Source organism: Dermacentor albipictus, unplaced genomic scaffold (genome assembly GCF_038994185.2).
Source record: "Dermacentor albipictus isolate Rhodes 1998 colony unplaced genomic scaffold, USDA_Dalb.pri_finalv2 scaffold_15, whole genome shotgun sequence".
Classification (NCBI taxonomy): Eukaryota; Metazoa; Arthropoda; class Arachnida; order Ixodida; family Ixodidae; genus Dermacentor; species Dermacentor albipictus.
Window position 1 is genome coordinate 10,245,683 of NW_027225569.1, and position 23,849 is coordinate 10,269,531.

The following is a 23,849-nucleotide window of genomic DNA, read 5'->3' on the forward strand; positions in this document are numbered from 1 at the left end:
AGAAGAAGAAAGTCCCGCACTCACCAAACCTCACAGCCAAGAATTCAGCGCTGTCGTTCCGCTGCAGGCAACCAGTCATCACACAGGGCTCGTTGCACTGCTCCCGGACGGTCGTTGTGCTGCTCAGCATACAGTCGACCGCATATCTTCGCTCCAGGCCTCCGTTGTCGCGATCTCACCACTGGCAAACAGTTGTTGCAAATGGGTCGCAAGCCCCAAAGGGTAGCGTTGGCCTGGCGGCCTGGGGCACAGCTGGAAGCATCCGAAGGTCCTGGCAGAGGATGAGTCGACTGCTAACAGAACTTGTTTAATTTAGCATCGCTAAAGAGCGGATGGTCAGGTCGACCGAAGTGGAGAGACGGGAGACCACGTTACTCGACGGAAGAAATCGGAGCTTCCCTTGGCGTCAGGGGGCAGCTGCTTTTATACTCTCGGAGTCGAGGGTAAGAAGGAACGGCTCGGGATGGAGCGCACGTGACGGCGGCGCACGGACACGTTGAGACGAGTAGTGACGCATCCGCCGGGCCGGCGCCGGTCAGACCTCCTCGTTTCACAGTTGGGGCGCTCCTCTCCACGGCTGCCGCGCTTTGACAAGCGTGGGCACCAACATGTACACGCACACACACACACACAGAGACGAAGACACGTGGCATTGAAACATGCCTGGACGCGCTTGGCAGGAAGCGTTGGGGCAGCGCTGAACGGGCCAAAATGTCCGCCGCTTTGAACGAAGCCCCGGCGTCCGTTGCATCCGCGCTGGCTATACCGCGCGTCGTAGACGAAACGTAACAGTATATATTTAACCTTTCTTGCGAAGGTCTAATCTATAGTTGTAAGTAGCGCTGCGTTTGTGAACATCATTATTTTTCCGTCCTCATTCAGTCGCACTTGCACATTCTATCATTATTTCCAACCACCTAGCCCGCCAACGTGTTTTACCATAAAATGTTGCCATGTGACAAAAGGTGCAGGTCGCAAACGCTTATGTATTTATTTCGAGCTTTGTAAAGGTTTCTCCGAATGTGGCAGCTTTCCTCAGCGACGTTATTGTGACCTGCTGACACAGAGTGAAATTTACTGACGTCGCGTGAAAGTAAGGCTTGGCATGATTGTGTTGCCTTGAAAAAAAAATGTCTTCGCTCTTTCTGGCTGTGCTATCGTGTGCCGCCGAAGCAACTAGAAGAACGTATCATGACGTCATGATACACACACATCCTGGTCATCGACGCGGAAACATTGCAGATATAAGTGTTACAATAAAGTATTTTTGGCGAGGTGATTGCACTTGCCAGTGCGTATAAGGCGAAGCCCTTTAGGTGAACCCTGTCGGGTTTTCGTAACCGTGGCTGGAGCTGCTGTTTTGACGAATGGTTTAAACGCAGGACACCACTCAATTAGCAAAGCTGCGTATATGTAGCCCAATCTTTAGTGTTCTCAGTTTTGTGAGTTGCGGGATCTCTTGTCTACACGATGACGTCATGAAACAAAAAGCAGGACTCTAATATATACTGGACAACAAATATGCATTTTCAAGGACATACCACCTTGAATAAAATGAAGCTTTGTAGTCCTACTTCCCGGATCTTTAGCCAGCTTCTCGGAAAGATTTGCACCTATCAAGGCGGACCAGTCCTGTAGATAGTTTTCTAGTTTACTGGATGATCTCAGAGATGGTGCGGTGAAAAGCGTGCCACTACACGACTAGATTAGGTAAGTCATTATTAACTCATTCAAAGTCGTTAAAAGGGCCCTGTACCTGACCGATTTAAAAGCATGTATGTAGAGGCGCGGCCAGTGCTTCCGGGAACACGGGAGCTCGTGGCAGCCCTCCGCGAAGTTCCACGAAGTGCAGCTCGTGAAGCCTTCGCGGACGACTAAACCTAGCAGACAACTCGCACGAAATCCTTATCATGTTCCTCACAGGATCACATGAGAGAATTATCGGAACAAGTTGTTACTATTGAGCATTGAACCACTTTTGAATGAATTGTTGGAAATGGTAGGATTGGCTTATTGCCTCTCGGCTGATAAATCGAGCAGATATTTTGTGGTGAAAAGTGCCGTCGGAAGTCTACAAAACCTTATACAATTGCCTACGCGGACTTTATGCGTCAATGACAAAGGGGACAACACTTCAGTGAATGAGATCGGGGTATTTTAAACGAGCGAGTTAAAACTTCCCTATTCATTATTCAAAATATTTAAAAATTGCCCTTAAATCTGAACCCTTTCCTGACATCTGTGTTATTTTTCTGGCGTTCATCAAAACCTGATCACTGTTAACTAGATACAAGACACTTAAGCAGAACAATACATGACCCATGCACATGCCATTTTTTAACACTTCCATCGCAGGTCCCGTAAGTGAACGTAAAAACTACGAAGTTCCAGCAATTTGTCGCAAACCAAACCGGAAGTTTTTTCAAATCAAACTGTTCTAAACTTGTCAATGACGTCAGCGAAACATTTACATTTGATCAAGTCATTCGGTGGCACAGAATAGTACAAGAGTTCGAGGTCAATAGAAACAGCAAAATGGTTATTGTCTTTCCAGTCATTGTAGAATTCCACCACTTGTTCAAACTTAGTTGGGTCGTCAATTGACAAGAGCTTTAAGTATATTTTTTAAACATCCCTACATGTTTCTGCTAGCTTGCATTCTCTGACACTATAAGTCGGAGCGGACATTCCGGCTTTGCGTTTTTGCTGAAAATAACAAGTGAAGCTATTCTTCGTGCTCTTTTCAATAGGCCGAGATAAGTCACCTTGTTTAAAACTTTTGCAGAATTTCATTGCGTCATTTTTTTACATTTGTAAGTGCGATGTCTTTGTGAACTTTGGAAGTTGACTGAATGGCCTCATGCGCCTTTTAATAATACATCAACCTGTTCGTCCCAACGAAACCGCCTTGCTTACCAGCGGGGATACATACGAGCAAATTGTCTTTTAGGATCTCAGCAGTTTTTCCCTGAACAGAATTTCGCCCCAGGCGGACGGGACCGGTTTGGCACATCTACTCCCTCTGATATACGCCTTTTCGACTGTACGTCAAGTACATGCTTTGATACTTGTCGTGCCGTCGCCGACAGCTCGAGAGCAGACTTCGTTGGCTGAATAGTGAACTTCGGCCCACATTTGACTACTTTCTCTCCCCCTGTGGCAGCATATTCTACCAGGCTTGACACAGGGAGTGTAGAAGCCTTCAGCATCAACGAGCCAGAGGCACACCATCGGTGACGTTGTACTACCGGACAGAGTACAGAAAGTACTCAAATGAGGGCCGAAGCTCGCGACCAACAAGAAAAACCAAAAAGGAAAACCAACATCTTTTGGCATTACTACAGAAATCACATGTGGATAAGACTGATTTAAAAAGTTAAATTCATCCTGTGTTAGAGTGATAAATGGCTGACTTACGCATTCGTGTGCATGCTTAAGGATGTAAGAACTTCAGCTACCTGTGCCTCACAACAATAGAGGTACTATGAAAAACCGTGCGCCACCACAAGCGCGATAATGGTATGCCGTTTAACGAAAAGTGGTGTTCTTTGAGCCTCGCACGTGAAGCGCAAGCCGCTTCACGTGCGATGCAGCCGCAGGTAACACGTTCTAGCTCTTAGATATTTCGTTATGGTTTCATACGTGGTGTAAGTAGGCACCCAGATCTGTTAAACCCCTTTTTAATGTGGTTCTGGGTAGTTTAGGGTAGTGAAAAATGGCTTGATAATTTCGTGCTCTGATTCTCCTATGGCAAAGTCATGTTCATTCTATGCAAGCTAGTTTTAATTCAAAGTTGGAGCGACTTAGTGCCGCTGGTTTTGTCTATAGTTTTTTATCTGCTTCACAGCGTTTGCTAGAAAAATGGAAAGTCGTCGGAACTGTTGGAATCGCCTCATGGCACTTATTGCAATTTACGAATTATAGTTGGTGAGACTGCAACACATATTCACTTGAAATGAATCTCCATTGTAGCACCAATTTCACAATATTGACACGTGTACTTATCTTTATCGGGCAACCACGTTTCGCCGCTTAACTGTAATCGCAGAGCGAGGGACGCGCCTGCATGTATCCGACGTTTCTGGAAAGTTATCGACGCTTCTATCCGCGTGTCAGTTGTCGCCGAACCTTGTGTTATCAGATTTTATCGCGTGACACGAATGGTGTAGAACTTTGTGGAAGACACGCGGGTCCCATCAGTTATTCTGGAACATTCGACGACTGATCTATAAAAGCCGACGCGCTTGACCCGCTGATCAGTTTTTCCGACGATCGCCGAGTGTTCGCCGCTATCGTTGTGCTATAAGTGTAGCCTGTTTTTGTCGGCACAGGTTCGCCCAATAAAAGCTAGTTTTGTATTCCACGGTATTGCTTCTTTCTTCACCGTCACTACCACGTGACATCTGGTGGAGGTGCTGGGTAAGTCTGGTTATGAATGGTAATTCTTGCCGTGCAGATTGCAGTCGGCGTAATGAGGTGCCCTCCAGCGGTCCGAATTTGGGGGCCCTCCCATGCAGTCTTAACCTTCTTCAACTGGGCGGCGATGTGTCCACTCATTACGGAGTAATCGGCCCCTGTGTCGACTAAGGCAGTGACTGCGTGGCCGTCGAGAAGCACGTCAAGGTCGGTGGTTCTTTGTCTGGCGTTGCAGTTAGGTCGTGGCGTCGGATCACGGCTGCGTCGTGTTGAACTGAAGCTGGAACGTCGCTTCGTCAAGTCGTCTTTCGTCGGTGTAGTCTTGGCTTCCTGACTTCGTCGGGACGGCGGCGTGTCTTCATTAGGTCGTCGAGATGGTTTCTTCGTCGTCTTCGTCGGCGGCGGAGGATCTTCGTCAGTTCGACGAACAGCAACCGCACCTCCATCGGTTGCTGCTTTTAGTTTTCCTGATATAGGCTCGCAGAGCGGGCCCGGGCTGGGCCGGTGTATGGTCGGTGCTGCGGCGACAGGTAGCGGCCTGGTGACGGCGAACGGGACGGTCGTCGAGGGTTCCACTGAGTAGCGGCGAGGTAATCGGCGTTGTCACGAGGGCGTTCACCTTCCCTCGGGCGCTGTGCTTTCACGGCGAAGCCTCGCAATCCCAGGTCGCGGTATGGGCATCGGCGGTACACGTGCCCGGCTTCGCCGCAGTGGTAGCAGAGCGGGCGGTGGTCGGGGGCGCGCCGAATGTCCGTCTTCCTCGCGTATGTGCGCTGGGCGACGGGTGGGCGTGCTGGCGGCGGCGGCGGTGGACGACGGAATTGCGGCGTTACAGGGACCTGGCGTTGTCGCGGAGGGAGAATCTTGACGTCGCTACCTATCTCCAGCGCGCCGAAGAAGCCCGACAGCTCGCCCGCCTACGGATCAAGACCCAGCAGCGTACCGACAGCCGACACTACAACCTCTGACCACGCTTCGTCGAGTACCAGCGCGGCGACCGTGTTTGGGTATGGACCCCCGATACGCCGGCGAGGACTCAGTGAGAAGCTGCTGCGACGCTATTTCGGACCCTACAAGGTCATCCGACGTATTGGCGCACTGGACTATGAGGTCGTGCCAGACGGCATTTCGCACTCACAGCGGTGCCGCGCACGATCTGAAGTGGTCCACGTGGTGCGCCTTAAAACATTTTACGGACGCTGATGAACTTCCTTAGTTTGTTGTTTTCTTTGCTACGAGTGCTTTTCTTTGTTACTTTTGTTTGTTTGCAGCATCGGGTCGATGTTTTTTTAAGAGGGGGGTAATGACACGTGTACTTATCTTTATCGGGCAACCACGTTTCGCCGCTTAATAACTGTAATCGCAGAGCGAGGGACGCGTCGAGCGAGGGACATCGTCGCAGCCACTTGAGGCTGCGACGATGGCAAGACCTTGCGCAGTTCTTCGCGCACGATGGCCCTGATGGTCTCGCATAAATCGTCCGTGGCCAGTGATTGAATTCCGGAGTAGCTTGTTGGCTTAGTGCGTCGGTCAAATTGCCGGTTCCGCAATTCCAGTGTCTTCTCGATGCTCGTCGCCTCACGAAGAAACTCGTCGACGGTCTTCGGTGGGCTTCTTACCATACCGGCGAAAAGTTCCTCCTTTACGCCACGCAAAAGTAGACGTACTTTCTTCTCCTCGGACATTTCTGGGTCGGCGTGGCGGAACAGACGGCTCATTTCCTCAGTGAAAATCGCGATCGTCTCATTCGGCAGCTGCGCTCTTGTCTCCAGTAGAGCTTGGGCTCGCTCGTTTCGCACGACGCTTTGAAATGTTTGCAGGAAGCCGATTCGGAAGAGGTCCCGCGTCGTCAAGGTGGCTTCTCGATTCTCGAACCACGTCTTGGCGGCGTCCTCCAATGCGAACTAGACATGTCGTAGCTTGTCGTCGCTTGCCCAGTTGTTAAACGTAGCGACCCTCATACGTTTCCAGCCAGGTTTCCGGGTCCTCAAATGTGGAACCGCGGAACGTCGGTGGTTCCCTGGGCTGCTGCAGGACGATGGGGGACGCTGGCGCTGCCATTGTGGTTGCCTTGGCCACAATCTTCTTGGTCTTCTCAGGTAGAAGTCCGTGCTCCGGGGGCAGCTGTTGAAGACGGCGGCTTGCTCGGTGGTCCGGGACTGCGTTGGTGTTCTGTTTGCGGTCTGGGCTGGGATCACGGCTTGTCGGGGGCATCCTGTACATGGACGAAAAGCACCTCCACCAGACTTCAACATAAATACAAGTCTCCCCGTGACTAAGCAGCAAGAGCTCAGAAGTCTGCTTCGACGATACAAAGACTGCTTTTCGACGTCATCAAGGATTCGACAAACACCGGTCGCAAAGCATCGCATAATCACCGAAGAGAGCGCTCGACCACTACGCCAGAGCCCTTACCGAGTTTCGACGCGAGAACGCGAAGCTTTAAGACAACAAGTCGACGAAATGCTGCGCGACGACATCATCCAGCCATCGAAAAGCCCGTGGGCGTCTCCAGTTGTTTTAGTGAAGAAAAAGGACGGAATCCTACGTTTCTGCGTCGATTATCGTCGACTGAACAAAATCACGAAGAAAGACGTATACCCCCTCCCGCGGATAGAAGCGTCGATAACTTTCCAGAAACGTCGGATACATGCAGGCGCGTTCCTCGCTCTGCGATTACAGTTGTTAAGCGGCGAAACGTGGTTGCCCGATAAAGATAAGTACACGTGCCAATATTATTTAAAAAGTGTTGCAAGAAATACATGGGTGCTTCAGTTACCTATGTTCTTACGAAAGTTCATCTTAGGAAAAAAGTCAGTGGAACAGCAGACCTCTCACGGCGAGAATGATGGTGCATTTCTCTGAACTGGTGTCATTCTGGATATACATTTAAAGTGGATACGCCTCGGATAGTCATCGACTACCAATTCATAACTTGCAATATGTGCCCTAGATAAATTAATTAAGATCTTAATTAGAGAGCCATAAAATAAGTTTATTGTGTGCTTTGATTTTTGAAGAAAGCTATGTTCGCCTCTCTGAATGATAAATCTCAAGGAATAAAACTGCGTTATCTCTGACAGATGATATTTAAAAAAATTGGGAAAACAAAAATAATCATCCAGTATATCAGACACGAGTTTGCAACAAAGCTTTAGTTGATAGAGAGCATTTGTCACCATCTCTGCATTTTCGACTATATCTAGTAGTTGCGCCGCGGATCATGAACATCGTAATCACTGATGGCTACAAAGTTTCTCAGCCATAAAAATGAAACGTTTTTAGTTGCATCGCCTCACACGACTCCCACATCGAATTTATTACAACCAAAACAGAGTAGTACCCCCAAAGGAAGTATTACATTGCATATAATTTAATATGGCACCGCTGTTTGAAATTACGTGGAGTTAGGCCAGCGGTTCAGCAGAAAAGGGTCATCTACGTTCGGTGCCGCCAATAAAGCAAAACGCACATCTCTCATGGTACTCTGATTCTTGACCGAGACCCATTGAATGAAAATGGTTACGCACCCTTGGGCATGACCTCTTCCGGCTCGAAGGCGCGCGTGTAGAGGCCCACGTACTGGTCTATCTCCTCGCTGCTCTGTTCGGCCGCGTGCACAAAGTCCCAGCTAAAGCGCCCCAGTCGCTCTCCCATCTGCTGTCCTCCCGGGGCCTGGGCCCCAACAGTGCGACCGACGCTGCAGTCGTGGTGCACGCTGTTCATGTAGCCCATGTCGAAGCGCAGTTGGGGCTCGCAACGCCGTCGATTGGGGATTCCACTGTCTCGCTCCGTGAAGTAGTGGGTAACCTGCGCATAATTTCGAACTCTGCGTTCATGTTCATTTCCACTCACGAAACAACAGCTTGCTTCAACGAACAGCCTCATTGTAGGTCACGTTAACTTTAGCCTGACGTGCGTCACTAATAGAGCGATATATCTGGCTGCACGATATTGAAAGACGCAGTCTTTCTTAGCGATTCGCCGCCCTTTTTCCGTATCGGGTATTTTCTAGGCTCCCATCGCACTTTGGTCCTGGAGATAGCGCAGCCTAAAAATGTGGGCCGATACATACCCCGGGCAGCACTTGCCTATAAGAATTTCGCCATGATTGTGTGTCCGAGAAGGCAGAATCGAACACCCTTATACATTTTCCTCGTGCCGGACAGCGCGTGGATGCTCTTGATGCATTTTATTGCAATATCAGGTCTACGAACACTCCACGCGATCTTTCGTCGTCATCGATTACTGCGCATAAAGACGTAGATTTTTCTTTTTACTTTTATTAGGCTTTCCGATGAACATTACGCACATTAACTGTGCGCTTTCTCTCTGTGTCGGAATTTGTGCGCCAAGTGGCGTCATATGTCTATCCGTGTGTGTGTTCCAATCGCACGGACTGGTGCACCAAAGCAGCACTATTCTAAGGTCACGGGCTGCTCACATCATTGCTTGCCCGGATCGAATTGCAACTCATCTATGCCGAACACTGCCAGCTTGTGCCACCATTTTCGCACACGTAGTAGACGTGGCAGTACCCGTCGGTGTGCGGTTTCTGAAGTGAAGCGCGGCGTCCCTCAAATAGCGCCAACATGCATCCACGTGTCAGTTGTCAGAACGCCAGCCGAGGAGCTTCTGTGAAACGTTAATCGCACTTAAAGGTGTACGACCCGCATACGAGCCAGGATCACTCCGCAGTGAAGACGCAAGAACCACGCGCTGCTGCGTGTGCGGCGAACGCTGCAGCTTACGGCACGGCGCTGCGGAAACAGCAGGCCGACGATGCCGACAAAACCCTTTAGTTAACCGCGGAAAGCGGACGCACATCGAGCCCGTCATGAGCATGCCGCAGTACATGAACGCGAGGCCGACGCAAGGTGACGATGCCAAGACCCTGTTGTTCCGAGTCCATGCTACTCGTAGTCGTCGCGTTCTTTCTGCCCATGCAAGTATGTGCACATCACTCCACGCGTGTTTACTTAGCCAGACTATGTTTACTGCAGGTAAAAACCGCCACTAAACTTACGAGCATAACTCCATGTAATATTCAAAGATGTTTCTATCGCGTTGATTGCTTCGCCCTTATGCGAAATTGGGAATTCTTAATCAATAAGTAACTCAAAATTTCTTCACTGCTGTATTTCAACAGACGACATCTAGCACAGAAGGCTCGTGCTTGCGCTTGGTGTGTGTTCTTCTGTTACGTCCGTGTCTTTCCTGTTGCGCAATATTACTTCGGTAGAATTACCAACTTGCCCAGAATACTGCTCTCATTCAGAAGCCTGATACTGCGACCATTCTACTATGGACATTGTTCCCCCTATAATGACGTGCCTCATGATCGCATGGTGTTTGGGCTGGTTAAATTCCGCAAATATTTAAAATTGATTAACCTATCACAATATGTCATAATATGTGTCCATCGCAAAGATAGTGGAGTAAAAACGTTCCGAGTCCGACGCTGCTCCTGCTCCCTTCAGGCAAGGAGCGCAACGATAAAGTGTGGTGGGTGGTGACTCCACCCCTATCACACGCCCGAAGCGGTCAGGAAGAATTTCTCTTTCAGCGACTCGAGGTTGAATCGCCTTTCAGACTTTCACATAATGAACGTTGCATCGCTGTTATATCAACAGATACACATGACACCTAAACCTAAGCTGGTGGTTGATTCCTATTCAAATGTTGGCCTATTTCACACATTTTCGCAAGTTTCTCGAATTTAGCAGTGGGTTTAACTTGATATCACATTACCAGGCACTGCTTGCATGTGTTGCCCACAATAAATGCAAAGTGGATGTTGTCTGCAGCGACACAACTCAATACATGCCAATTAAGCTGCAACTGAACTGGTGCATATCTTATGGCTGCCGCGGATGCAGAGCACAAATTCTTTACTTCCGCTGCCTCAGCCTTGTTTAAAACATAGCTGTTATTCAGAGATATCGTGAGTTTGCAAGTCTTGGAACCATCAAGATTCTGCAATATCTTAGGTAGGCTGATCAAGACGACAATAAAATTTAACTGTGAAAAAATTGCACCTGGAGGGTGCAACGATTTCAGAGTGTTGCATGTGGCTATAGGGAATGCTAATACTCCAGCAAACGTGAGAAAGGGAAAAAAATCTGCGATAAAACATATTCTTGACCCGTACGATTAGCACCTAGTACCTTTGTGCATAGGAGCTTTGCGTTAATTTATTACATATTGCGGACTGTAGGTCTAAGGAGGTTAGGCAACATAATCGTCACCCTCTTCGCCAGCCTATTTATCTCCATTGCAGGACGAAGGCCTCTCCCTACAATCTCCAGTTACCCTTGCCCTGCGCCATCCGATTCCTAATAGCGCCTGCGGATTTCTTAGTTTCATCACCGCATCTAGTCTTCTGCCGTGTTCGACTACGCTTCCCTTCGCTGGGCACCCATTCTGTAACCCTAATGGCCCACTGGTTATTCAACCTACGCAATACATGACCTGCCCAGTTCCATTTTTCTTCTCTTAATCTCAATTAGAATATCGGCTATACCCGTTCGCTCTCTGATCGAAACCGCTCCCCCTCTGTCTCTTAACGTGATGCCTAGCACTCTTAGTTCCATCGCTCCTTACGCGGTTGAAGCTTCTTTGTAAGTCTCCAAATTTCTGCCGCATATGTAAGCACCGGTAAGATTCACTGACTGTTCGCCTTCCTTTCGAATGGTGATGGTGAGCTTCTTGTCAGGAGCTGACAATGTCTGCCGTGTGCGCTACAACCCCTTTTTATTCTTATGTGAATGTCCCTCTGATCATAAGGGTTCCCTGTGAGTAATTATCCTAGGTAAACGTGCTCCTTCACAAATGCTTGAGGAGCTTAATAGAGAGAGTGAAAGAGTGGGGTTCAAAATAATATGCAGAAGACAAAGATAATCATGAATAGCTGGGCAAGAGAACAATAGTTCAGGATCCCCATTGAGGCTCTAGAGAAAGTACAAAATAAGCGAAAAGACAATGAGCAGTAAATTTTAGAAAATATTAGCGGTAAAGAACTCCAGCGAAATATTTCACATGAGCAAAAGATAAATTAAGTGTATCTCTTCATGGAAAATAAGCTGTTAGCTTATATGGTGGTGGTGTAGGGTATACGTCTGGTCGTTAGATATGTCTGGTCGTCGGATACCAAAAGTTTGTTATTTATAATGTTCAGAACCTTTCTTTGCATTCGTTCTATTCTAGTAATGTTTAGTGTAAGGGTCTAAAACGATACGTTGATGTTTAAGTTTAGGTCTGATTAGACAGGCGGTATCCGCATAGTTTAACATTAGCGAGGGTTCCTTTAAGCTTATGCCTTAAAAAAGTTACAAATGTTACATATATGAATGTTCCAAGACAAGTTGTTAGTCAGTGTCACTCCTCGCAATTAGTAAACGAAAACGCCTTGTCAATCACCTTTTCGCAACGTTATTCAAACTAATGCTTATATTATCTGGATTATTTGTGGAATGAACTTATTTGCACAATGTACTGTGTATGTGCAATGCACAGTGTGTGTGTCCTGATGTGCGGTTGCTTGGACTGCCACACGATAACGGTTGCTGCCCAGCCTACAAGATATTGATCTCGATCCACTGCTACAAGTCATTTATGAGTTGTGCTTTAAAAAATTCAAGGGGCGCGTAGATATCCCTACGTGGATGAATGCGAAAGCACTGTGACTAACGCGCGATGTCCATGCTCTTTAAATCATCTCGATTGAACTTCGCCTTCATTAACAACAAACGTTGTGGGTTGGACTCCCAGCAAACGTCGTGCGTTCGAGTGTCTAAATCAACTCCACATTATTGAACTGTTCCTCAAAGAACTAAGCCTTAGTTAGCACCAATGCTAGTGTGTTTGACTCTCACCAATGGGTGAGGATTCGACTCAATTCGCAAATTTATTCATCAACAATGTCAGTTTTACATAGAAGTGTATACAAAATAGGTACTAGACAGGGAGCCCCAAAGTTCGAAACTGTCAAGGGGATTCGCAAACATGAACAAATTGGCGGAAAACGAGATGTACATCAAGCAGTAGTAGCGGCAACTTCGGGGACATTTTGAAAAAGTAAATTGTAGAGAGAAAAACAAGAATATATAAAAATATTTAATAAGACAACAATTTCTAACAAATCTTCTCTAATAAACAAGCAATGTCATTTATCAATGTAAAAAAAATTGGAGCAATATAATATGTAGTATTATTTCTACGTCAATTATTACTATTGCAATCACAAAGGTCGGTTCTTAGGATCAAGAACGTTGTTGAATAAAATATTTATTAATGTGCTTCTTTAATACATACTCTGTGTGTGCTTACTTCATGGTATGTAGGACAGAATTCCACAGTTTGAGTCCTACAAATGTGGTAGTGAACTTACCTTAGCTAGGGCCCACTTTAGATAAAAGATGGTTATCGATTTTAGAGAACCAAGTATTCTTAGTATTTGCAAACACTTCATCGACAAAGCCCTCTACATGTGCAATGTTACGAAATAACTTATGTCACAATTGATAACATTGAATGAGCTGATGAAGAGGCTGGATGTTTAAACTGCAATATAGTGGCGTTGTATTGGATAAGAAATGGGTGAAAGTCACGAAACGAAGCGCGTCATTTTGCAGGCGTCGAAGTTGACTGAGGTGTGTGTGAAGTATGTGTTGGCCCAGGATGATACGCAAGAGACAAATGACGGTGAATGCGTGCGTGATAAAGGGAACGGATAATGTGCGGCTATTGGCGCGTTTAGATTATGTCGCGTATTTCAAAAGAAAACTTTACGGACAAGCGATTGCACCTGAAGATTGAATTTAAGGTCCCTGTCTGAAAGTACGCCAACAAACTTTGTGCTATCAGATATTCATGGTAACTTGTCGTCAAGACTCGGACATACGGAGTGTTTCGGTGAACACACAATTTAAAAAAAAGAAGTGCCTATGACAGATAGCGCAATGCAGGTCCTTGAGCTGGTCAATTTTATTAAATGCAGGCATTACGTGCACAAAAATTTGAAATGCAAAGTCGAACATTAACAACATTCAATAAAAAAGGTTTTAACGAATTACTGTAAGGCAGATATTGCAATTTAGTAGTTCTTGCTCGGCAGTTCGCAAAGCGGATCCACTTGGAACGAATTCTCAGGATGAACTAGGGTGGTAGCTTGGGCTAGTTGGTAATTCATGATAAAAAATCACGTACAGCGCGAAGGACGAAGACTGCGAGAGACAGTGACTTGCTGTGAGAACAACCCTTGTAACTGCCTTTCATTTTCTGCGCATGCCCCCTCTTGCATAATAAACACGATGTGACAGCGCAATAAAATATTGCTGGAAGTCGGCGCTGTGTATATCGTCTCTCGCAGTCCTTGTCCTTCGTGCTGTACGTAATTTTTTTTCTCAGGATGACATCAGTTTCGAGATACTAGTTCCCGAACTTTGCGGAGAAATCAATCGTCGTTCCAGATACTTTTGTGCTTCAGTTCATCGAAGGGCGTTTTTTTAATGAAGTAAGTGGAACGACAGTGCATTTTTACCACTTGTGTGACGACACACATGTGGTAAATGGTGTCATCTACACAAATAATTTTATTGCACATACACCTTGCAGTTTTAACCGCTACAATTTTGAAATTGAAATATGCGTCATAAAGTACTTGGTGTAAACCTTAAAGGAATTTTTCGGTAATTAGTCGGTTTGGAATTTAAATTTTGCGTGCAAGTCCGCCTATTTGAGTAGCCCTGCTTGTGGACTGCAATTGTGTTCTCTGGCAGAGGCAATACTTAAACATTTTTTAAAGTGTTCGGTGAAACACGCCATAGATTTTGAAATCATTATTGGGAAGGAATGAAAAGGCATAAAACTGTTTTTAGACGATTGATGGCCAACATGGTCTTTCCACACCAGGATATTATTTCATGCGGATCAGCTTGAAATTTTCGCTGTAGCTCGTCGACATTATTAGCGTAAGTGAATATAGTCATATAATCTGCATAGAAGATGCTGTGGGTAGTGGTAAGAACATTAATTAGGTCCTTAATTATTGGAAAAAGTGGCGGGTCCAATACTGAGCCCTCCGAAACAACTTGATTTACGTCCTTAGCAGATGAGACTGTGCCATCAATGTGAACAACTTGAGTACGATTAGTTAGATAGCTATACATTACCTGAAGTGGCCGGCCAGTTGAGCCGTAAGAGTCAAGTTTATAAGAATTTGGTGACTACCGGTTTTAAAATCTTCAGTTAAATCTTAGATACACTTCCAACTAGCACGTCTTGATCGATTGCATCTTGATTTTATCGGTGAAAGTTGGAAGCGCAGGGTCGGTTGAATAACCTGTCCGAAAGCCATACTGCTTGGTGATCGATTAAAATTTGCTGGGCAGGATGGTAAATGTGCATGAAGTTCAATTATTTTACTGAAAAATCAAAGAATAGAAATAGGTCTGTTGTTATCGGGAAGGTTACGATCACCTTTTTTGTAAACAGGTGTTATTCAACCAACTCTCAGATAATTGGAAAATGTGCCATTTTGTTAACAATGTATGCTGTGATAGAATATAATCAAAAACTGACTTGATAGCAGATGGGTGAACAGAGTCTAAGCCCAGTGCTGTAGACATAAGCGAAGACATAACGTGAAAAGCTTCCTCTGAACTCGTAGGTTGCTACTAGAAAGAATTAAGATGTTGAGAAGATGTCGGTAATAGGGGATCATGAGAACCGCAGGTACTACTACAATACTCAGTGAAGACATTCGCGACTTCCGCTAAATGTCGCGGGTTCGAATGCCTTCAGTATATCTCAATTTCCTGTGCCGTATTTAACTTTGCTTGAATGAGCACCAAAGGTCGTGGATTCGACTCGCACCGAACTACGGGCGTTCGAATGGCTAAATAACTATGTATCCTAATTTATTGTACCTTAATTAGCTTCGCCTTTATTACGACCAAAGGTCGTGGGTTCGACCCTCACCAAAGGTGAGGGTTCGTAGCCTTAATTAGTAGCAATTGTTGCGAGTTTGACCCCCTTCAAAGGTCGGGAGTTCGTAGCCTTTTGTACCATCGTATGGTCACGCTGACAACGCCGGATTTGCCGCCTCATGTGCCATTTAATGCCTTCACACTAAAACTCTGCGGAAGACGCCGTCTGCAATGAATGTCGGCCTACGCCAACCTACGCACTACCTCGTTGCCAACCCTACCATCTCTCCAGTGGTAACATGAAGCACGGTGGCGATCTGGGCTGCCGTCTCTCCACGGGAGCCGACGAGCAGTTCGTGAAGTGCGCTGGCGACCGCGTAGGGCGACAGGACCACGTTGTCGCCAGCTGAGGACGACCGTCGCATCTCCCGTAATAGGTCGATGCTGAACTGGAGCAGACTCCGCGATACAGCAATGTCGGAGCGGGATTCGATGTGAGGAGTTGCCCTGCGAATCAGTTGGCCGCACCGGAGACACATTTTTGCTGGACACACTTTATTCATAGAAATTTCTGTGGGCCTAGTTGGTGCAAAATTGGCAAATATTTTTCAAAGCACTGACAAGGAGCACGGCACAAAAGAAGGCCATTCGCAGAACAGACACTACATTCACAGGACAAAAGCCTGTCCTGTGAATGACCTTCATTGTGCCGTGTTCCTTGCTGGCGCAATGAAAAACATTTTTCAATTTATTGGTAGAGTTTACTATAAAATTTACTAGATAAATGCTAGCGCTAATGCGTATAAGATCCGCGAGTATGCTGGTTCAGCCAGTACGGGGAACGGTGCCTAATGCACGGATTTGCCAAAACTTCTCTCTGGCGGTTAAAAGCGGTTTTTCGACATCGCAAACTGATCATATTTAACAAAATATTGCTCTGTTGATTGAGTACAAGTATGAATGGTTTTACATGCGCGCAGAGCAGGCATGTACGCAAGATTTCTTTTCGGTGAAGCAGGCAACGCAAGACAACCTTTCTATGCAAATGAGGCAGGATCCCTTTACTATAGAAGAAATGCGAATAATGCCCATCATTCGTGAAAAAGACGTACACGTGCGTTTCCTATTTGGCCCCCGTCAAAATGTGGCTGCCGTGATCGTGATCGAATCCGCAACCTCTAGCAATGCCATAGCCGCAAAGCAACCGCGGCGGGCACGGAAATGCTGATCTGACGGTCTACCACTTCCGTAGTGTCGCATACAGCTTGCGGTGCGCTTTGAGCAATGTGGCTCTGCTTCTGCACGCCTTTTGCAATTTGTCCACTTAACATATATGCATGGTGCTCATTTTTGAGAAATTGAAGGAACCTACTGTACCGTACCTTAAAGTTAAGCCTATCCAGTTTCCCCGCAACCGCCTTCGTATAGTAGTAGGGTTCCCTTGCCATCTCAAGTGACCTTTCCCACCTCCGTCCCTTTTATTAGAACTGCCTGCTCTCCTCCCTCCTCTCTACAGTTCTATCTACGTCCCCTCTGGATTCGTACGTTTGTAGAGAGGGAAGCGCTGCAGTTTCTCCAACACTGAGGGGGGTGGCGGATAATTACAGCTATCAAGAGGCTGAAGTGGCGACATCCAGGTGGCTCAAGAGGGCATTCTGCAAATTTGACTCAGTGGCATCTAAATAGAGTTTTTTTTTTTTGCTTTGTCTTTCCTCTCCGTCTCTCTCCTGTGATGTACACACGCTCTGAACCACCTCCCGACGCGATGTGCCAGGCAGCAGCAGCATCAGCAGCAGCAGAGGGAAAGTCGAAGGAAAAGGCAAAGAAAGCTTCGCTTCAAAATACGTCAAAACCCCGCTAGGATAGGTCCCAACTTTCTCAGGGAGGTTCCTGTAAACAGAGCAAATGAAGGGGTTTGACAAAAAAATTTGGCACATTCCGGTCTGCGTGGTAATTGACCAAATGAATCCGGGGTGCGAGCCGAAAACAGTTCCCACACGCCCGGGTGACTTTCATTTAATGCGCAAGCACTATATCGCCCTTACGCGAAAGTTCGGCATTGTTTCTGGCGGCATACCATAAAATGTACTCGGATTTACGTCGAATTGCTCAGGGTATTCCTGTAAACACAGTAAATTAATGTCCTTGAAAACAATATTAGGTAAATGTCGGCCGGAATGGGAATTGAACCCGGGATGCGATTCAAGCACGCTTCACCGAGGCCATAGCGGCTCCACGGTTGTGGTTGATAAATCGTCTGCCTAGTGCATGCGTCATTCCGCACGTCACGTCTCAGTCATCAGGGGCGCTATCGGAGGTCTTTGCATGAAACGCATTCTGTTCAGTTGCTGCAATGCCACAAAGCGGGCAGCAGGCACAATTTGTGAGAACGGGAGGTAGAGAGGAGCCAATCAGCAAGAGGTGAACTCTCCGCAAGTTTACGTGTCTTATTTGCCGTCTGCTTGCAGACAATATATTACACAACGAAATGTTTCTTGTCTTCCAAAGAATAGAGTCTCTATATTAAAGAATGAATGTTTCCTTCTCAAGCTTAAACACGTTCTCAAATAGTATTGCGTATAATTACTACAATTTATAACAATTAGTTTCTCTGCGTGGTCGCTAGGTGGTGTAGCGCACAGCGACAAAAAGAAAATTGGGGGGGGGGGGGAGGACGGCAAAAGTGGCGCGTTTTTCGTGGGGTAACAGCAACGTTCCATTAACCCACTGGTACCCGTTGCTGGGATCGAGTTTGCCGCAAAAGCAATGCCCTGTTCGTTTCTATAAATGAAAGCGATGCCAGAATTCGCTTTCTATCATTTTTTGCAGACGCATTTCGCACCTTCAACAGCTCTGCTTTGTCTTCGAGCAATGCCTGCGCAACAACTGAAGATCCCATTGCAAGCTCCATTTTCTCGAATTAGACGTATGGATCTGATCGGAACGTAGATTCCGTAGCCGCAACAGCCCTTTGAATCCAATCCAGTCTACCAGAGGCGCCACGCGAATCCAGTCTCCTTATGAACGATGGACCGCTCGAACTTCACACCTCTCATCGCATCCTACTGCTAGCAGAAGATGTGCTCGTTTTCGATATGATTGATAGGAGCGTCTGATCGTTTGGACAGCACCAAAAACACGGCCGCGCCCCGCGCCTGACTACGTCGACGCGGTCGAGGCCAATCGCGCGGCGTAACTGAATGCGCGCTCCGAACAACGATCTCCGATCGCGCCCCTGGCTGACTAAACGTGTGGCCTGGCGCGTGCTTCGTTAGGCACGTGACGGCACTACCAATGGGTAGGAGGGGGCGACATGTAAAGTGTATAAAATGAGCATATAAAATAAACAGCATTATTGGAGAATTGAATGTCGCTGAGAGGTCCATCGAATTATTAACTACTCGAGCGCAAGAAAGCGCCTTGAGACGCTTGGCGCTTTTTAAGTTTTCCTTACCGAGGCACACTTAAAACACAGGCGAGAGCTTGCGCGGACAGGGAACGCGCAGAAAAAAAAAATACATTTAACTAAAGCGACTGTAACGCTTTCGCATTCACACACGTAATCAGTCTTTAAGTGTCACTGGCGAATTTTTTTTTCTTTATTACCGGCTTGGCGAAAGAAGGCCCAGTTTATATTACATGAGCACGAAAAAAGTCGCAGTTTTGCCGGTGTAGCACCAATTGCGATAGTAAGTTAGTGTACAGCTATAGAATGTAAGGATAGTCATATTATCGGCCATGTAAAGTTCGAAACATTTGCTTAATAACGAAACATTTGCTTCATAACTGAACTAACAAGCATATGATGCCAGCGCGCACGAGAAAACACGTAACACTCTATGAGCGTGGACACTCGCTGTGAAATACCCGCCGTGGTTGCTCAGTGGCTATGGTGTTAGGCTGCTGAGCACGAGGTCGCGGGATCGAATCCCAACCACGGCAGCCGCATTTCAGTGGGGGCGAAATGCGAAAACACCCGTGTACTTAGATTTAAGTGCACGTTAAAGAACCCCCGGTGGCCGAAATTTCCGGAGTCCTCCACTACGGCGTGCCTCATATTCAGAAGGTGGTTTTGGCACGTAAAACCCAATATTTTTTTTTTCGCTGTGAAAACCGCTGGTGCCATAAATGAAGCACCAGCAGCGAGCGAGGTGACCTTGATGCGGTCTACCGCTTCAATCGAAGAGCGGCAAGTACACAGCACGCAGAAAGGATTGAGCCGTCCGCAGATCATCATCAAATACACTCTTATAGAAATGTACACCGTTCGGGGTGTATATTTGCCACAGAACGATAATCGTCATCTGCCTTGCTTTCATTCACTTTCTTGAAAATATTGCCTTCGCTACATTCCTGCCAAAATGATCTGTCATTGGTGATAACGCGCATGCCGTTCGTGACTTGGAAGCACTGGGCTAGAAGCGTTAAGGAAAGGAAATGCGGACAAGACCGACGACAATTATTGCGTGGCAAGATACGACCCAAAGGGTGCACTTTTGCTTAAGAGTGTAGTAGGTGCCACGCGACCGCGCGCCACCCAGCAAAGCACACACTAAGTGTGTGCTTTGCTGGGTGGCGCGCAAAGGGGTGGTCGGCTTCAACTCCGTCGACAAGTCTTGTCGACGGAGTTGAAGCCGACCACCCCTCCTCCCTCTCCGCGCTGCCTAACCGTTTGTTTTAACGCGATAGCGTTAAGGAGCTCGTGTCGCAGAAAAGCCGGTGTCGGCGTCAGCGTTTTGCGGCGTTGACCGTGAGCGATAAATCACGGCAGGCACTCCATAAATAAAAAGCAACTTCAAAGATGGGCTGGGTGGGAATCGAACCAGGGTCTCCGGAGTGTGAGGCGGAGACGCTACCACTCAGCCACGATTTCGATGCTTCCAAAAGGTACAAACGCGCCTCTAGTGAATGCGGTGTTGCCTTCGAAACGAGCCGTGGAAAGTTATACTGTGGTGTATATCGGTAATTATGAACATGTAACTTACAGAAGTCGCAATTACACGAGTAGCGAAGTGCGTTTCGCTGCATTTCTTCTGCGCTTTCCGCACACGGAGAGCCATCTTGCGGCAAACACAGAAGACCCCCTCCTCTCCATGTACGGCGCTGCCCCGACAGATGGCGCGCCACGCGCGCATTGGAGCTGTCGCGGCTCGAACCAGCGCGAGGAGGCGCTGCTCGGACTCTCTCCCCTGACAACGCTTCGCCTGGCTCCCTCTGTAGAATCAAGCGTCCTTCCTTTCTTTAGATCACTATCTCTCTATCTCTCTGCCCGTGCCGATCACGGCGTTTGGTTGGCGTGCATCATTTCCCCCTCCGGGATACCGAGTTCTTTGGTTCGCTCCGCTTGCTCAGGCGCACGTTTCGTTGCTGCGCCGAACGCCGCGTTGCTCGACCATATGGCTCGACGCTCACCGCGTCTGATGCGGGGCGCCTCGTAAGTGATGGCTGCCCTGTAGCCCATTGTCTTACACCCATTGGCGGGTCGACGGGAACGCTATCGCGTTCCACTCTTGAAGGCGAAGCTTAAGCGTCCTCCAATTTTTAATCTGTGGCTTTGCGTACGCGGGCCCTTCATCAATTTGTTGCTGAACAAATTTGCAAGGGTGTCATCTTCAAAAATATTAGAAATGCACCATAGCGTACCTTGAATTTAGGATGATCCATTTTTTTCCGCAATCGTTGCGATGTTTTGCAGTTGGGCTTCATCCCCTTCTTACATCGTCTTTCCTTTTCCCGCCCTCTCCCAGTATGCATGAGGCAAGCGAAGAGCGCAAGGCTTTCATTAGAGAGTTTTAGTTTAACGTGTTTAGAATGACAACCGGGCTTTACGGAATAGCGGGACCGAATTGCGCTTTCGCAGAACGCTAAATGATCCGTAGCGTTTGGCCACTGCCTCCTTTGATAGACGCCTGCCGCGTGAGCTGAGAAGGTTGGGCCGGCCCCTCTCCCCTTTCAACCTCTTCACCATTGTCGACACCGAGCGCTAGTTGCGCGAATAGTTCCAAACTATAATTACGTGCCCCTACCTCCATGATTAAATCGGCGTGTGTTGTTAGTGAGGACCCCTAGTCTCACTCAGCCATGTGCCGAGCGCGCGGCGGCCTCGTTGTCGTCACCTCCTCCGCAACAGGAAGTGCTGTTGGCCGCGAGGGTCGTCTTTCAGCGACTGCCCTTAACCACGGGAACCTCCGCTACAATGTGAAATCGAGCCATGCGGCAGGCATCTTGTAAAAGAGCATTGGTTTACCGTACGCGCGCTATTTCTCAGATTCAACGTTACCCTCTTTGGGCGGTTTACGTAGTTCACGTCAAACAAGGCGGCGGTCCCGGCCGCCCACTCCAAACTGAATTTCGCTTTGCTGTTGTACAATTCACTTTGTTCAATGCAAATCTGTAAACTAATTTCGCTTAGTCTGGGCCACTTCGACGACAGAATATTGTGAATACATACCTTTGTGGACTTTTCGAGGTCGCTTGTCGTTTTGCCCGCGTCAAGGACTAAGAGACAAAATTCTGGCATAAGCTTCTTTGTGTCAGCTATCGGAGAAGACGAGAAATAGGCGCGACAGAATTTGGCTTCTGAGATCGCGAGATCTTGAAGGCCATAGACGACGGGGTTTCACTGATTTCGCCGCGGATCGGTAAACAACGCGGTACTGGCTGTCACTGAGCTGTCTCTCCTACTTGTCGGACGCACATGCAAGGCTTTGCGAATAGATAATATCAATTGTGTACCTTGAATGTGAAATTTAAAGAGTGTATTTTATTGGCGTCCCTCAAGGAAAACGTCGCCATCACGCTATCCTAAAACTCGCTTCCTGCAAAGTTAGTTTGCGGAACGGTAACGCTTTTTCCCCATACCTGCCTACTCTCTTCCATGATGTTTACCTCCCCTCGGGACTGTTGAACCTTAGTATAAAGTATAAAGGATAGTATAAACGTAAGCGCCATAGTTTATGCAATGCTTCGGAACGGGGTAACCGATAAAAACAGCATTCCACAGGGCATTGTAGACAGTGATTGAAAGGTCAAAAGAAGTGTATGACGTCGCCTTTACACTCTGCCGCGCTCCTGCCATGGATATACACGCTCTGAACCACCTACCGACGCGACGTGCAAGACAGCGACTGCAGCTGCAGCAGTTGAAAAGTCGAAGCAAGAGGCAAAGAAACCATCGCTTTAAAAGGCCGCCACACTCAAACTGCCGCAGTAGCAAGACTATGGGAACAGAAACGTCGTAACACGCTCGTTGTGAACACCGCCATTTGCGACTGTCATTGCTGCGGCAGAAGTCTCGCCGTAGTCCAGCCTCGATACGGATGACACACATTCTAGTATTCTAGCGTATTATGCTGCAACGAAACTCTTGCGCCACCCTTCACTGCTCTGGCGAGGGACAACATATGCAGTGTTTCGCCGTAAGGACGTCAGGCAGCGCCACCATTCTTTTCACTAATTTAACATCTGCTTCCTCGCATCGACAGCACGCGAATTGTAGCGTGGCGGTTTTTGTACGACACAAAGCAGAAAATGCGTTTTAACGATAAATAAACATCGTAATAAGGGTGTGTTTGCGTAAGTTTCTGTGCGCGCGATCTTTTCACTATCAGTTGAAGGGCATCCCAATATTACTATATAATCTTGAATTACTTCTCAGAATTAAATCCCTTGCCTTCGTAACATCGCCTGCTAGCAAGAAGCGGACCACAGATTGCCTTCGTGTACTCCAACCACTACAAATTGGACATCTTCAACCGCTTCACTCACCACCCACTGGACGATTGGCTGACGTCCTCATGGATTAGGGCATTGGCTGTCGGTGTTGGAGAGGATCCGCCAGTCGCTTGAATACGGGGTGAGCTATATTCACCAACGGGTGTCGACACTGGAACCCTGTCGCGAGCCTGTCGGCTTGTCTTCTGACCCATGCTTTGTTTTCCGCTGTACCAGCTGCCCCTCACAAGGTAGGTTGGTTGTTCCTGAGCTTCCAAGGAACTGCAAACGCGACACCACCAATTTTTCTTCTTCTGGCTTCCAAACGGTTTACCCACTACGCCACAATATAGAAGAAGCAGGCACTTTATTAGTGTGTTTAGTTAGTGCAAAACACGAGAACCAAATTAAAACTTAAAATAACAATAATGTCTGAGTAATAAAACAGTTACAAAGCTGAGTAGAAAGCGAAATAGACGAATTTTTTTTAACTGCAGCATTAAAATAAATGAAGCAATGAGAACGTTTAATAATTTAACAACGTAGTCGTATACGACACAATGAAAGTTGTAAACTGCAATACAGGCGACTCACGGCACTCAAGTAGAGATAGCTCAAATGAAATTATGGGTTACGGAGTTAGCAATCACCCTAGCTGCCCAACTAAAATGTGCAAATGTACTGCTTCTCGTCATCCTATTTTAGATGATGATGATGATGACCTTAAGAATCAAAGTTCTTGCTCACGTTTGGAGGATCGACGAACAATCTTCTTCCTGTTACAAAGCAATT

At 47.3% G+C, this 23,849-nt stretch overlaps 1 protein-coding gene across 2 annotated transcripts in view; it reads right to left on the minus strand.

The window, feature by feature from the left end:
- The window catches only part of LOC135914137 (ipis-1-like), a 43,797-nt gene extending 20,437 nt beyond the window's left edge, over positions 1 to 23,360 (minus strand). For both annotated transcript variants that reach the window (XM_065446889.1, XM_065446888.1), the window contains exons 1-3: positions 23,112 to 23,360; positions 15,626 to 15,851; positions 7,947 to 8,226 (exon numbers count right to left, since the gene is read on the minus strand). In XM_065446889.1, coding sequence (XP_065302961.1) covers positions 7,947 to 8,226; positions 15,626 to 15,851; positions 23,112 to 23,272 — 667 coding nt within the window. In that variant the 5' untranslated portion in view covers positions 23,273 to 23,360. The remainder of the gene's footprint in view (positions 1 to 7,946; positions 8,227 to 15,625; positions 15,852 to 23,111) is intronic.
- Between the last annotated feature and the right edge of the window lie 489 nt (positions 23,361 to 23,849).